General features: G+C 36.6%; 1 protein-coding gene across 1 annotated transcript in view; it reads right to left on the minus strand.

Moving 5' to 3' along the window:
• LOC132699494 (uncharacterized) overlaps nt 1–15,351 on the minus strand; it is a 321,798-nt gene that overhangs the window by 125,347 nt on the left and 181,100 nt on the right. Inside the window, exon 5 of the mRNA XM_060666244.1 lies at nt 8,015–8,178. Coding sequence (XP_060522227.1) covers nt 8,015–8,178 — 164 coding nt within the window. The remainder of the gene's footprint in view (nt 1–8,014; nt 8,179–15,351) is intronic.

The following is a 15,351-nucleotide window of genomic DNA, read 5'->3' on the forward strand; positions in this document are numbered from 1 at the left end:
AAAAACAAAAGGTTTTTTTTTTCATATTTCAAAGGAATTTATTTTTAGATTTCTCGAAAAATTCAAGGCAAAATTCGTGTACCTTAGAAATCAATCCACCCGTTTGTGATATAATTGTATTTGAAAAGTTTATTATGGGAAATCAAGAAGTCTCATTTCTTAACAAACTACAAAAAAACACCGTGATCTGTAATAATTGTTTAATAAAATCTTCTAAATGCAGCCGAATACTTATACAAATACAATACTTTTTTTTTTCAAAGCAACTTTATAATTTAATATAATATATTATTAATATATCTTATATAAATTATAATTAATTAATAATATATTTATAAAATTTTATGTCCAGTTTGGTGATTGTGTTCGGCAACAGCTGATGAGTTTATTTGTCTTAGTCTTTATACTCTTTCATGTTCTTTGAGTATAGCTGATATATTTCGTCTGGACTCTACAATGTATTCTTTGCCGCACATTCATGGAATGCTATAAACTCCTGGTATCTCAAACTGAATTTTCTCGACTCCAGTCTTTACCTATCACCAATAGGGGAATCAATCATGCGAGACGATGTTTATGTCCCTCATTTAGCTCCGCCAACAATATATAGGCAGGTACAGAGTAAAATGCGAGCCAGTTTCAGTCAACCTCTGAAGAAGCCAACATGATGATTGGCGAAACGTCAGCAAGCAAAAACTAACGCCGGAGGAAATCAGAAGTTTTGTGAAAAGTGTTTGATCATTGGTTATTGTTGTTTAGTTTTAGCTGAAGGCTTGTCCAAGCCCGCTATTTTTAAAATTTTATCACTTTGTTGGCTTACAGACACACATCTCTGACGTTGCTGATGTAAGACTAAAATCATTTCAACACCCAAGAGTGACAATCGCTTGTTGGTTTGTCAGCTCCACTTGCCTAAAAATGTTGTCTAGATATATACAGACGGTTGACATCTGTACGAAGGTGTAATAGTTTACCCTGCGTTATTGATTGAAGTCTTTTATAAATGTACTCTATAACTGGAATCGCTAGACTACCAATTGTATGAATTTTATTTCTGCCTGAGGTGGGTGCCTAATACCTTCCTGATCCGCTCAAAATTATTATTATTATTATATATTTTTTTATTTCAAGCTCCTCTACATGGTATTACACGTCTAATGAGAGTAAAAACCACCACGGCAAAAATAGCTTCTCCCGCAACAAAAGACGGGACCGTTTTGGGGGTCAATTATACCCGCTGTCCCCCACCAAGCGTTGAATTACGCCACTTTAAAGTTTCATCTCGCCTCAGGATGTGATACATCGTCCGGCAACATGTCAGAGAGGGGATTCCCCGCTGGGAGGTTTATTGTGATTAAGGGTCGCGTGAGTCGTTTTCCCAGTGCCGGTCCAGTTGGGTGGGGAGGCTGAAGTAACAAAGTATACTGGTTTTCCAAAGAATTTCAGAAGTGTTCGACACTTATCTTCAAAAAGACTAATGTTTGAAAAAATCTCCCGAATGAAAACGACAAATCGTCAACTTAATGAATTTTTTTTACATTCCCTCGAGGACAAATAAAAACCGAAGAAATCAAAAAATAACAACCCCGCCAGGGGGGCGAGACGGGGAAGGCAGGGTGAAGACAAAACGTATTACGAAAAAATCTCTCCCGGAGAGAGGATCGCTTTGAATTTAGCGGCCGCGGAGGGGCGGGCCCCGGGGGCGGCGGCGGGATCGTTTTTGCCCCGCTTTTTCCCCGACCGCAAGTTGAATTCGCCCCCGGGAAATCTTGGCCGTTCCCCGGGATGATTAATATCTGGGTCAAATTATTCCCGGTGACCTATTACGGTCATTATTTCGGGTGGCGATAAAGTGGACACCCCGGACATTAATTTCCTTCATAATAAGTGAAATAGTTTCGGATTCATCAAGATTATGATAGTTTCCGAGGGGTTGAACCCTTCTTACCGGAGCAAGAGTCCCGGAGAAAATTTCGACCTCCGCGCCCCCGCCTACACCGGTCCGGGGAAACTTTCTCCTTACGTCGTAATTATTCAAATTTTTTCCTTAGCGGTCTTATACGAAATGGTCGTTAGGGATTATCAATCATGTTTTGACATTTTTTTTTAAACGTAAGGCGCTTATTAACTCGGGCCCTTTAAAATTGTTTTATTAATTGGTCTTGTGTTTTCGGTATCTCATTCGAAATTCTTGATCCACCTTACGTGTCCTATTACCGATTTTATTTTCACAGGGTGGTTCAAAACGAATGGGCCATGGAATACCTGAGGTCAAAACTTACGAAGACATAAGGTGATTTGTAGTAGGTTGTGCGCAGGAATTTTTAATTCTGTGTTGTCAAGGCGGTTGTGTGACAGTTGTTTGACATCGGTTTTTAAATTCAGTTCTTCGCGTCCTACTAATTTGGTATGTAAAATAACCGAGCATTATTATTTTACAAAAAGAATGGTCAATTTTACTGATGAAGAGTTGACAGATATGCAGTTTACGTATAAAGTTTGTTCATAGATATAAGAAAGTGACTAACAGATACGAATTAAGGAAAGACCCGGGCAAGCTGTAAGAATGAAATATGGCCGAACAGGTCCGTACTTTGCTTGGAATTTAATTATTTGGGGTTTTGTTAGGAAAGATACTAATCAATATTTATTTATTTATGTATGTATTTATGTTTAAATCTAAAATAAAATTACAAATTATTTTTATTACCAACTTAAATTACTTAAAATTATTCACATAATATATCAGTATCACTACCGCTATCATCGCCTGTTCTAATTATTATTTGTTCCATATTATTTGCAATATGGATAGATATACGATTGTTCTGCTTTTATATGTTTAACAGAATTTGCCCAACTTTGTGGAGCAATGTTAAAAATTTCGGTTTCTATAAGTTTGAGGACATTAACAAATTCCTTTTGTAGGTTCAAGCTTTGTAGAACCTTAATTAATTGCTTTTTGGTATAATCGTGAAATTAAATGTCGTTATTATACACGTAATTTTGGATTGTTGCTTTTGTGTCACATGAAGAAGGGGTTTTAGTCAACTGTCTACTGTGATAACTTGTATTGTCCATTAGAATTACGCTATTAACTTTCAAATAAATCAGCGGTTGTGTCTTCATGGTAATTCAGAGAAGAATCTTTAATATTTTTCGCAGACAGAGAAAGTTCATTTGGAATCCAACCATCTTTAAAACAGCATGCAAAATAGTTTTTCCGGGGTATCATAAGTGTCGAACCAGGTTTCATCCAAGTAAATAATTGGCCTTTGTTGTTCTCTGTAAATCCTAATTTTTTCTAGATATTGCAGTGGCCATTTCCGAATTCTAAAAGATCAGGTAGTTCTGTCACATTTAACACCGGTTTCATCTTTTGCAAGCCTCCTAATTAAGATATCTAATGTAGGCTCGTTTTGTTCCTCGTATAACTGGTAAATTTTACGCCGTATTATATCTTGATCACTTTCATCTACACTCGAAAAAATGTCAGCATCGCTTCGTTTTTTCCTCGCTGAAATAGGATTATTCACAAATTTCCATACAGTTGATGTTGGAATTTTCGTCAATGTGGCCGTTTCTTCTAAAGATGCTTGCTCGCTGGCACCACGTTCAATGAGAGTCAAATAGAGATTGTTTATAACTTCCTTAGTCTCAATAGAATAGTGTTTTCTACATTTGGGCGGGAGTATCTCCTGAGATACACCAGACTGCATAATCTTGTTACATTGTATGTTAATGACCACCCTTGGATAATCCCATTCAAAAGCAATTCGTCACTTTCTTATATCTATGAACAAACCATACATATAGTTTGACTGATAGCAGTGGGCCGGAAACTAGGCGATTATATCAAAAGCGCTTCCCTAATATAATATTAGAGTCTACAATAGTCAGAGCAAACGGGCAGTAGTAACATTTTTAAATCCAAACTAAATTCTTCCTCCTAGAAAACCTTTTATAATTTAAACGAATATTTTACCTATTAATGTTTGTCATCACTATATTTATTATTATTATATAAATTTTTAATGTAATTTTCTGCCTCATTTGCATGATCCATATTGACCTACTTGACGAAATCCATAATACACTGATTGTATTCTAAATATGTGGGATAATAAAAATATTATTATTGATATAATAATAATAATAATAATAATAATAATAATAATAATAATAATAATTATTATTATTAGAGTTATACCAGACAGGCAAACATTTTCAAATGGACACAGAAGTGAGTAAGAACTCCAGAAATTGAAGAGGCAGTTTTAAATTCTATTGATGAAAATACTGAACTTAGTACTAGAACAATTTTGAAATAATCTCAATATCTCGCACGTCTTGGTTTGGAAAATTTTGCTCGATTTTCAAATCATATTCAACGAGTCCAAGCATTTGACCAGTGGACTGGCGACCTAATTAACCAAAATATTTGTTCATGGACAGTCAGTGGTACGCTACTGATTTCCTTTAAAAGAAATGGAGATACAAGTAATTTTATTTTTTCGTTTTTTATTAGTTACTGTCACAATTTTAACAATACGAGGTGTGTTTAAAAAGTAAGGTGACTTTTAAGTTTTATTATTAAGTATTTATTTATTCATCAAAATTAATATTGTCCCCTTCAAGGTCATCCCCCCCCGCCCAGATATAATACATTTGTGCCAACGTTTTTTTCCAATCCTCGAAGAACTTCTGGTAAGCACTTTCTAGTATAGCATTGAGTTCTCCCAGTGATTTTTTATTTATTATATATCCTCAATCGCTTCAAACTTTCTTCCCTTCATGGATTTCTTGAGTTTTGGTGACATTGGTGATTCTGGGTTCTTCTAATGCAACTACTGAGCTTTGGGTTCGACATTATAACCATATACCCATGATTCGCCACCAGTGCTCTTTCGACGGTCCTTTTTTTTTTCAAAATTAAGATTCGCAACAAATTTTGGTGCTATATGTTTCATGCCCACAACTTCGACCACTTCTCTAATAGTGATTCGACGATTTTTGAACAGCATTTGTTTCACTTCTTTCTTCAACGCTTTCAACAGTTATTGACGTGCTGGGGCGTCCAGAGCGAGGTTCGTCATCGGCGTCTTCTCGGCCATCTTGGAACAGCTTGTACTACTTATAAAATTTTTTCTTGTTCAAACTGTGAACATGTTAGGGACATGAGTACCAACATAAAAAAAATATCGAAGATCGAATGTATGTAGGCCGCCCAATTGCAAAAGTCACCTTACTTTTTAAGCACACCTCGTATATGCACAAGCATTCGCATGTGCCTTTCGGAGACGAGAAGATAACTTGTTTATGGCTCCAAGACCATTTTTTGGTATTTTCTTTGGTTTTTAATAAAAATAATAAACAAATTTCATGGTTTGTTAAGAAAATCCAATAAAAGTTTTGTTCGGTTTTTTATTTTTTCCCTGAAAACGAAGCATAGTTCGGAAAAAATCAAAAGATTAAATTTGTTCCAAATTGAATGGTGATTTCAAATGTAATTGTTATTTTAGGAAAAACCAGTTGCGTACTATATTTTTCTTTACGGGCGTCACTGGTGGAAAAAAAGCAGTGTACTAATATCTGGAATGTTTTAAACATTATAATGAAAAAAAATGTTCGTTTTCTTAGAATTTTCCGTAATTATTTTCCAAGAATATGGAGCAAAAATGTGGTGCATTACTTTCGGAACCCCTTGTAAAAATGTCGTAAATAAATGCGAAATTACAAGAATATATCATAAATTGCAAAGTTTAATAGGAGTTCTTTTTTGTAAATTTCTAATGTTGAAAAGTGAAATTTCGAGCGTTAAGGGCGATTTTCAGAAAATGTTAATAAATGCCAATTCATTACTATATTTTTTAATTTGATTTAATTTAATTTAATCTTGCGAGGCAGGGGTTGAATCGGGGTAACAAAATATTTTTCCTCATCCAGGTGTCTTTTCTATTTGGAGATTAAATAAAAGCTTTTAATTATTAATTATTACGAACAACAAAATGAGATTAATGTTTAATAGTATATTATGCAAAAAGTGAGGTAAAATTTCCGAATACATCCGATTCCTCCCTCCCAAACCCGTGCGGTAAAATCCCGGAAATTTCCGAAGGGGCTCGGATTCGTGGGACAAGAACCTCACGTGGTAAGGCGACGCTTCCCGCATGCTAGATCGAGGTATAATCAGGTATTTTACAGAAGGGAGTAGAAAAAATAAATTATATCTTATTTATTGTTTCGCCAAATGCTAAAGTCGCAAGTTTCGATTCGTAAAACAAATTTGTCTAAACCAGCTTTAAGGTTATTTGGCATCTTTCGTTTTTTATTTTAATTTCCTGATTTTTTTAAGCAAATATACAATGAACGACCAATATATGGAACAAGTTCATTTAAAAATCAGGTATTACTGCGCACTTTTTGGCAGGAAACAGAAAATATAGTGGGAACACGATTTTTTAAAATCAATTTTCGAATTCTGCAGCAGAAATTTAATTTTGAAATGAGCAGATAAAGCTCTTAAATTGTTACAATCACATTTCTGTCAGTGAAGTAAGTGAACATGCCGAATCTAAATGAATCCCAGAGAAATATTTTAATTCTAATTTTTGTAATTTGTAATAATTTCTAATTTGTTTAACGCAAAATATCAAGATAGGCCCATCACAAGATGCAGAACATACATACAAAACATCACCGCCCCCACATATCAGTGCGCAAGAAAAAAATTATGCTGCACATCCTGGAAATCCAATACCTACTATACTTTGCTCACTTTGCTACCGATTGGAAGCAGTAAGTATAGGGCCCAAGCAGCTCAGTTTAGTTAAGTTCAGTTCAGTTAAGTAAATAAATCAAAGCCAAAGAAAGAAAGACCGATGAAGTTTCACAAAGTTCCAAAAAAAGAGACCGATGGTGCTGTGGTGCTGGCAATACGATGTTCGGTTCCGACACCACTAGGGTCAATGGGCCAATAATGACAGAAGTTAATCAACGCAAGGAGACCAAATATTACCTAACTACTACCCGCTATTACCAATAATAACCAATTATTACACACACACACAAACATGAATGAGATTATACAGAAACGTCTTAGGAAATCGAAGACGAACGTGGGCCAAAGGTCGAGTGCTTAACTGTACTAATGGCCGGGTGCATTTGCGTTGACAGAGGATTGAAATATAATCTCTCCAAAAAGCAACAAATGTAAATAAATGAAGGCAAGGGACAAGAATAGAAATTGCCGTTAGTTCGGAAATAAGAAGGAATACAAGACGATCGTCTCGTGCAATCCAACCGCATTCCGCAGTAACATCCTAAATTGCAGCAAAAATGCAAGGACCTACACTTATTTACATTCATTTTAGGACAGGCAAACCACACCAAGCAATTAAACAGTTACAGTGTGTTCGAACAGAATGAAGTAGTGAAGAATAATTAGCAATACCAGTAGTTTTGAGGATTAAGACAGTGTGTAATTGTGAGAATAAAACATTTAATAGGCAGTGTCCGAGCATTATTAACCTACATGTGAGAAACATAAGTCGAAGTAGCCAATGACAAATTAAACCCGTTACAATTTCATCGACATAAATATGGTAATGTAGTAATTATGTTTTTATAGTATAAATACAATAAGTAACGTTCACCATGGCAAGTACTGTACAGATTTTTACTAAGAAAGAAATAAAACTTACTTCCTGGAAGAATAACAACTACCGCGAACAATACAATCATACATCATACAGTCATATTGCAATGTCTTACTGTACTGCAATTTACAAAAGGTCGACTATAAGACCGCAACTATTTTCATTCTGGTTTAAATGCAATAATTAAAAATATACTAGTTGACAGTTGGAACAGACTTCAGGTATACTCTCAAATTATACTCTATATAATTGGCATTCAAAGCAGTAAAGATCCTTTGAAAAAGGTTAACGGCACGATAATTCGACATAAGTCGATATTGTTAACGGGCGCAGTCGGTAGATAGCGGGACACTCACCGGGATAGAACACCGTCTCGCGACGCGTCGTGTAGTTCGCCTGCGGGATATGCAGCTTGCAGGAAAACTCCTCGGGCTTCTCAAGTGCCGGCAGGGTAGCGATCGCCGATATTTCGTAGAGGTGCCCGATCTGCCGTGACGTCACCACCGCTTCCGTTATTTCCCTGAAAAGGAGGAGGGAGTGATTTTCAAAGATACCTTCGAGGATCCGGACCAATTCGGACCTTTTCAGGAAAACCTCTTAACGCGCCCGTTTCATTTTGGTATCCGTTCTCGAAAATTGTCTCTCGCACCGCGAACGCTTTTAGTGACCATGGGACGTCCGCCATACTCCTTATCTTTTCACACACCGTTGAATCGAAACCTCTATGCGGACTTTCGTAAGGGGGGGGGGGGACGGCGGGGATATCCGAGAAAAATGTCTCCGTCCCACCCCCGCCCTCCTATACGTTACTAGACGTCCGTATTTTTCATTCCCGAGATATAGTTTTTTTTCTGCGCTCCCGGTGACAGCGGTCGTCGGTCACGTTGCGTGATTTAGTCCTTTCGCGCTATATACGGGGTGTTACAGAATAAATTTGAAAAAAAGTTTAAATAACATGGGTCCCAGATAGCTATAGATGATAGAGTGGTTCTACTAAGGGGAATATTTAATAATTTATAAGCATATTTTGAGGAAATACCTCGATAAAAATGCCGCCTTTAAACTTGACGATCTGTCAACAGGCATGTTGGTTGTTGAATGTCGCAAGGTCATTGGTTAAAAACGAAATTTTAAGTCTCGCGCATGGGCATATTGAATGAACCTTTTCATTTTTTTTTTCGATATTTTAGGCATAGACATATCTCTGTGGGTCCAGAATTGATATCTAAGATTTATTCGATTGAAAAAGTACATGGCGTATGTTTATCTTTTGCACCATACCTGCAACCAAATCTTGAATGGATTGAAAAAAAAAAGTTAAGCATGTAAGGTTTTTAATTTATTACCTTTTGTTGATTATAGAATACAATGATATTTTAATTTATTTAATAATTAATTAATAATAATTTAATTTAATTTATTTTATATTTTATTTATTTGATAAGAATGTTTCATTTGCCTTTATTATTTTTAGCCGTATTTCCAATATTCATATTAGATGAAATTAAAAAAACCTAATTTCTCCATTTTTTTTTCTCGCTGTTTAAGATTAAGGTATGGTGCAAAACATCAACAAACACCCTGTACAAGAAGCACCTCTTAAGCAGAATCAATCAACTTTTTGAAAGTGACTCTAATTGTAAACAGTTTTTTTTTTTTAATAAACATTCAACATTCCATTACGAAGGCCTCTTATATTTTTCGATACCTTTCATATAAATTGCAACAGACGGAAAATTTTAAACACCCTATTATGAAGTTCAGTACAATATTAATATGAACTTTTTCTATATATAGCATCTGAATTAAATTCGCTTCACGAAATTTTGTACAGTTACCCCATTTTTTTGTCTTTCAGAATATATTCGTCAAAATTGACATTGATTCGTTATGATTCTTTTTAAAGTTTTGCAAGACGCCGCGAAGATATATTCAGCAATCACGGCTAATGGTTTGGCTTTCTTTCAATTGGAAAAAATATCAAGCGAAAAATGGAATCCTTGATCAAATTGATAAGGTAATTGAACGAGGGATCATTGCTAAAATTGAAATAATATAAGAAATACGTTATGTGAAAATTGTTGTGTACTCCTTGTATCAAATAGTGGGTTGGTAAAATGGAATAAAAGTTCCTTTTCATTACTATGTAATGTATATTTTTAAATTTTAAATTTATTAAGGAAAACTGTTCATATATACTTTCATTATCCAGTACGCACAATCCACAAAACGGATTTTATTAAAGATTTTTTTCAATTTTTACCCAAAAACAAGACACTCTGTAAATAATTCAAAAAATTCTCGAATTAGAGGTTATAGCCCTGGATCTTCCACGTTTTCTAATCTGTGAATTTTTCCAACAGAGCAAATGGTTTTAGAGAAAATGTTGTTTTTTTAGTACTCCGTAATAGTCGATGACGTCATGGCGACTGGACTGAAGAAATAGCAATTTTCACAAAACCGTAAAAAAATGCAAAAATATAATATAGTTTGAACCAATTGGCCATATTTTCTACAAATTTTGATTTACTCCAAATAGGTTATTCTGAAATAAAACAATTTTCAAGGTCTTTTAGATTTTTGTCTATAATTGAAAAACCCCGTGTATAATCGAAAAAAATAGAAGTCATAGCACTGGATCTTCCGCGTCTCCCGGTTAAATAATTTTACCGGTTGGGTTAATACTGTTGGAGAAAATATTTTTTTTCTCTAAACCAAGATAATCTAAAAAAAAATTCTAAAATCTTTGAAAAATACTTCGCTATATTCGATGGCAACCAGTTTAAATGTAGCTGTGGACGTCTACTTTTCTCTACCGGATCTAGGGCACTTTACGTTTTTTAATATTGCACGGAATATCAGAAACACCCTGTATAATAGGTAAAAACCATAAATACAAGCTGTCTGTACGGGCTATTATCGTCTTATAAAAGAAATAGGGGGACCCAGTTTTCAGTTTTTTTTTAATATCCGGCGCACCCTGTACATTTTTGAAAAATTGTCAAGAATAAACGTTTATGGAGCCAAATCTTTTGCGTCTTTTCGTTTAAAATTTTTTCGGTGGCCCATACGGTTTTCGAGAAATGATCTTTTTCTTAGACCCTTTTTAAAAATACTTCCCGACCCCCAAGCGCCCCAATTTCAATAGGTTCCGTCAAAGGGTTGAAAGCCATTTGCTTGCTAACTTTGAAGTCGATAGCTTCAAATTTCGGACACTTATCTTGTATCATAGCAATGTCCAAAAAAAATTCTAAAATATTCCCCATTCCATCTCTGCCAATTTCATTTTGGTATCTTCAGGGAAACACCCCGTATAGACTTCTAAGACAATAAACTGCTCGAACTTGTATAGACTATAGACCTTTTGTGCTTGTCGAATTTGCGAAGCAACACTTTTAACAGAAAAGTAATTACTCGGCGTTTCGGCCGATCTCCCCCCTGCCCACCCTTTCTCGCGGCTCGGAAATCAACCCCCTCCCCCCCCTACCATCATTTTGAGCTCGAGACCGCGGAAATGACGCGAAACAAATACAGGTAAAACGACTCTCGGAAACCCGGAGATGTTTGAAACCACTCGACGGGTGCCATTGTTTCGACGAACTTGACTACTTTTATTGCGTGTTCGAGCCCGAGCAAACAAAGAATTGAAAAATTGAAATTTACCCGCTATTGAAATATTTATAATAGGAACAAAAGTTGACGTTGACGTCGTTGTCTCTCTAATTTGGGATTGTTTTTTTTTTTTAATTTAACACTCATATAAATGATGGCTCAAAACCCTAAGGTACTGAAAAAAGTGTGTATATAAAGACGTTAAATACGAATGGAAACACAATCATCAAATTAATAAATTTGTTGTTTTGCAGTAGTAATTTTTTCGTTAGCAATGAAACCCAAACATAGGCTTTGAGCCAGAGGCGTCACCTTAATATCTTAATTGGGTAAACAATTTTTACGGTGTTGTTCAGAAAACCAATCACGCACGAGATAAGTCACAGGCTCCGCCCATCAATCTAGAGGCATCACCCAAACGCGTCTCGATTGGGTTAGAGGCGTATGCTGAATTGAAACGAGTGCTTGGGCCGCTTCTGTTCTCAAGCTCCTCATAAATCCATCCGGTCGGCAATTTAAGGGTTAAGATTTTATCGCGGACAGGGAGTTTGTAGCGCTTCGAGCGGGGAGGTTATAAAATCACCCTGGGGCGGCGGTCCCGGTCTTCATTATCAACGAGGAGAGCGATTGTCCGTTATGGCGGGCGATCCAGATATAGCGGCACAGTTTGCATGGAAACCGGCAGTAATATCGAGTAAAATACGGTTTTATCCGTGGCAATATTGCAAGAAAGTCGACGCGACGCTTATGCGACGGAGGCGGCATGCGATTTCAGGCATCCGAAGACCTCGTTACGGCTCGAAGGCCCCTACGAGAGCGGTTTGTTAAAGAATATTATAAAATGGAAATAAAACAAAAGTGGTCATTGCATAAACAACACTAGAGCAAAAAAAAACAAATTACTTCTGTTTAAGCTTCAGCTCAAGCAAAGTTCAGAAGATTTTTAGAACAAGGAGGGGAAAATAAAAGGAACGAAGGAGGGTAGCGGATAGCAAGCAAATAGAGTTTTTTTAGAGGTATAAAATTTTAAATTTGCAACACTTTTTTAACTGGCTGGCGTTTTGTCAGCTGTCAAGTAAATCATGTTTAGCTTGGTTCAGCATTTTAAAATGACCAGACTGACGCATGAACAACCCTTCCAAATTGTGCAAATTTATTTTTAAAATCATAGTTCTGCTCGAAATAAGTATCGCACATCGCGTTCATTTTATGCTTAACCTAATCGTCCGTCAGAGCAATTAATCCATTTAGCTGTCAGTTTATGGAAGATTTTGAAGAATGATCTTGATTTGCGTGTTGACAAAATCCAACTCGTCCAAGAATTGAAGCCACACGATCATCAAGTAAGGCGTAGATTCGGTGAATGTATGTATTTGGAGCGATGATAATCCTCAAGTGTATTTTGAGTCAGCGTTACATACAGAAAAGGTGAGCTTTATAGGTTAATGGAATAATTGATCCGTACTTCCGCTATAAAGCCATGATTATGGACTTTTTCGTTCATCAATTTTATAACTATGACGTGAAGGAGCTGTGGCTTCAACAAGACCACACAACGTGTCACACAGCTCGTGCAACAATTGATTTGTTGAAGAAAACTTTTGGAAACCAACCACTTTCTCGTTAATTGGTCCCCAAGATCGTGCGATTTAACTCCGCTAAACTATTTGCGGTGGGGATATGTGAAGTCGCACAAATGTTGAAAAGGTTTTTTGAAAATTGCACCTCCAAATTAGATTGAGAACAACGGAAATGCCGCTAAGATCAATAACAGGACATACCTTAGTCGATTATAAGAGAAATGAAGGAATATGTTTAATATTTAGGATGCAGTAAGTAGAAGAGAATGGACAGACCATGTTGACAGAATGCCAAATGAACGATTGGCAAAAATTGCAAAAGGAAAAGAAACCAGACACAGCTCTACCTCCTGGACGACCACCTATAAGATGGCATGAAAGCTGGTCCTCAGCATCCCAAATGCTCTTGGCAAACTCTTGATGAAAACACACTACCCAGTCCTAAAATAAGAATAAGAAGAAGAAAAAATTGAAACACAGAATTGAAGAAACGCCGTTAAACCTTGTGGGGACAATTGTAAAAATTAGTTATACCGAAATTAATGCATTCGTTAATTTGTTGATGGTCGATGTCACCAAAAGAGTTATACAAATTGATGTCATCGGCATATTTATGGTAATGAATATATTTAATATGTATAACCAGTCGGCTCTCTGATAAAAATGGCGTTGGGGTAAACCCGTCCCCTATTAAACAATCAACCACGCTCTTCGCGATGCTCGACGTAAATCGAACAACCCTCTTTCGGAGGGGTGGTGATTGTAGACTATTTTCCGAGGCGCGCAGTAAACGGTTCTCGCAAACACACACATACGCACACAGCGGCACTTTGAAAATTGTGGAGGGCCGCCGTCAAAGCTTTCTTTCGGCGGCTGGCTGTTTCGAAAAGCGCCTTCGACGTTGACTACGAGAGACCCTCGAAAGCGATCCTTTTCGCCTTTTAAAAAGTGTCGGATGAATGGGAAATACTGCACCGACTATAAAGCGACTGCATTCAGATTATACGTATCTCGGGGGTTGGCGGTTGAAACACTTTTACGTTTCCGTAGGTTAGGATTGTCTGACGCAGACCGTTAAACCGCCGTCCTCAAGACGTCTTCACGTTTTGACAAATGGAAACATCAAACGATAGTAATACGGCGCAGTCGTTGCGGATATAAACCTCCAGCGCCGGACATAATTACACCGTAAGCGTAATAGCGATGGATGCGATGCCTCGAAAACAGGTACAGGAAGCAATTAGAAGCTTCCTCGATAGAATGTTTTAAACAATAGGGAATGAGGGCGGTTAACCCATAAATTCCCCATGGCGAGCCACGCCCCGACACGCAGCCCGTGTCAGGTGTAAGATTAAGAGAACCGACTGCGGAGGTGGGCGTACAAAGCGCAGCAATATGAAACTAATCAAAAGAACAATCAGAGACCAAAAATTCGAAGCGTTATACGCGAACATCACCTACAACGGTAGAATGTTAACGTTAGGGGTGGAGTAAACAGGCACACATAAACAGTGTATAAATAAAAGACCTCGATAAAAAATTAATCAAAACTAGGAAAATCCTGTAGTAGTCGACTCAAAATCAAATTTGTGTAGCTGGTATACTTCGACCAGAAATATAGTGCTTTTACAACCGATCCTGTTGTTACCCCAATACCGCCGCCACTTATAGAACACACCTGTAATTATTCCAGGACCGTCCTAGGAACTTATCTACCTACAATAACAAGCGGGATATAAGTATGTTTTCAATCGTTTTCGCCGAGGAATTCTACAAAAATTACTACAAAGAAACAGTTTATTAGGTTCTATTTCAATACATTTCTGCATAGTATCATTTATCAGTTACTCAATCTCAATCGGGTTAAACATATAATGATATCGGGATAACCTCAAGATTTCATCGATATCGATAAAGTTGTTTTTTCGTGTAGCTCTCTCCAAAATATAAATCACTTTCGTAGTATTTGGAATTTTTCAAATTTGGACTGAATGATACGAGACATTATCCAACACAATAACAGTATTTGTTGATAGTTTTGGCAGTTTAGTTTTAAACCAGTCCTCCAACCATGTTTTTATGGTAATCCATACTTGAAACTTTGACGTTTTTGGCCAACGAAAATAAGGCATCCTCCACCCAACCATTTGTAAACCCAGTATGAAGAATTATTATGCGTTTTCCATGTGAAGAGGACACGTCTAGTACACACTTGTTACTCTTATCACACCATCCTTGTTTTACTGCGTCGTGAGTGTCGAACCACTAAATACACTATTTTGCTCTCGAAATTTTTCAATTGCATTTAAATAATCCACCTTCCATGACGAAATTCTTGGAGATTCCATTAGCACTTGACGATTATTAATTGCTTGGAACTGAAAATCCATTTTCTTCAAAACAGTACACACCGACTCTTTGGCACAACTAATATTTAAGTCCGTCAGTACTTTTTTATGCAGTTCTTCTATTCACTTCATAGGCGTCGTAGATCATACGCC

This window comes from Cylas formicarius, unplaced genomic scaffold, assembly GCF_029955315.1.
Source record: "Cylas formicarius isolate icCylForm1 unplaced genomic scaffold, icCylForm1.1 PGA_scaffold_3__17_contigs__length_32017465, whole genome shotgun sequence".
NCBI lineage: Eukaryota > Metazoa > Arthropoda > Insecta > Coleoptera > Brentidae > Cylas > Cylas formicarius.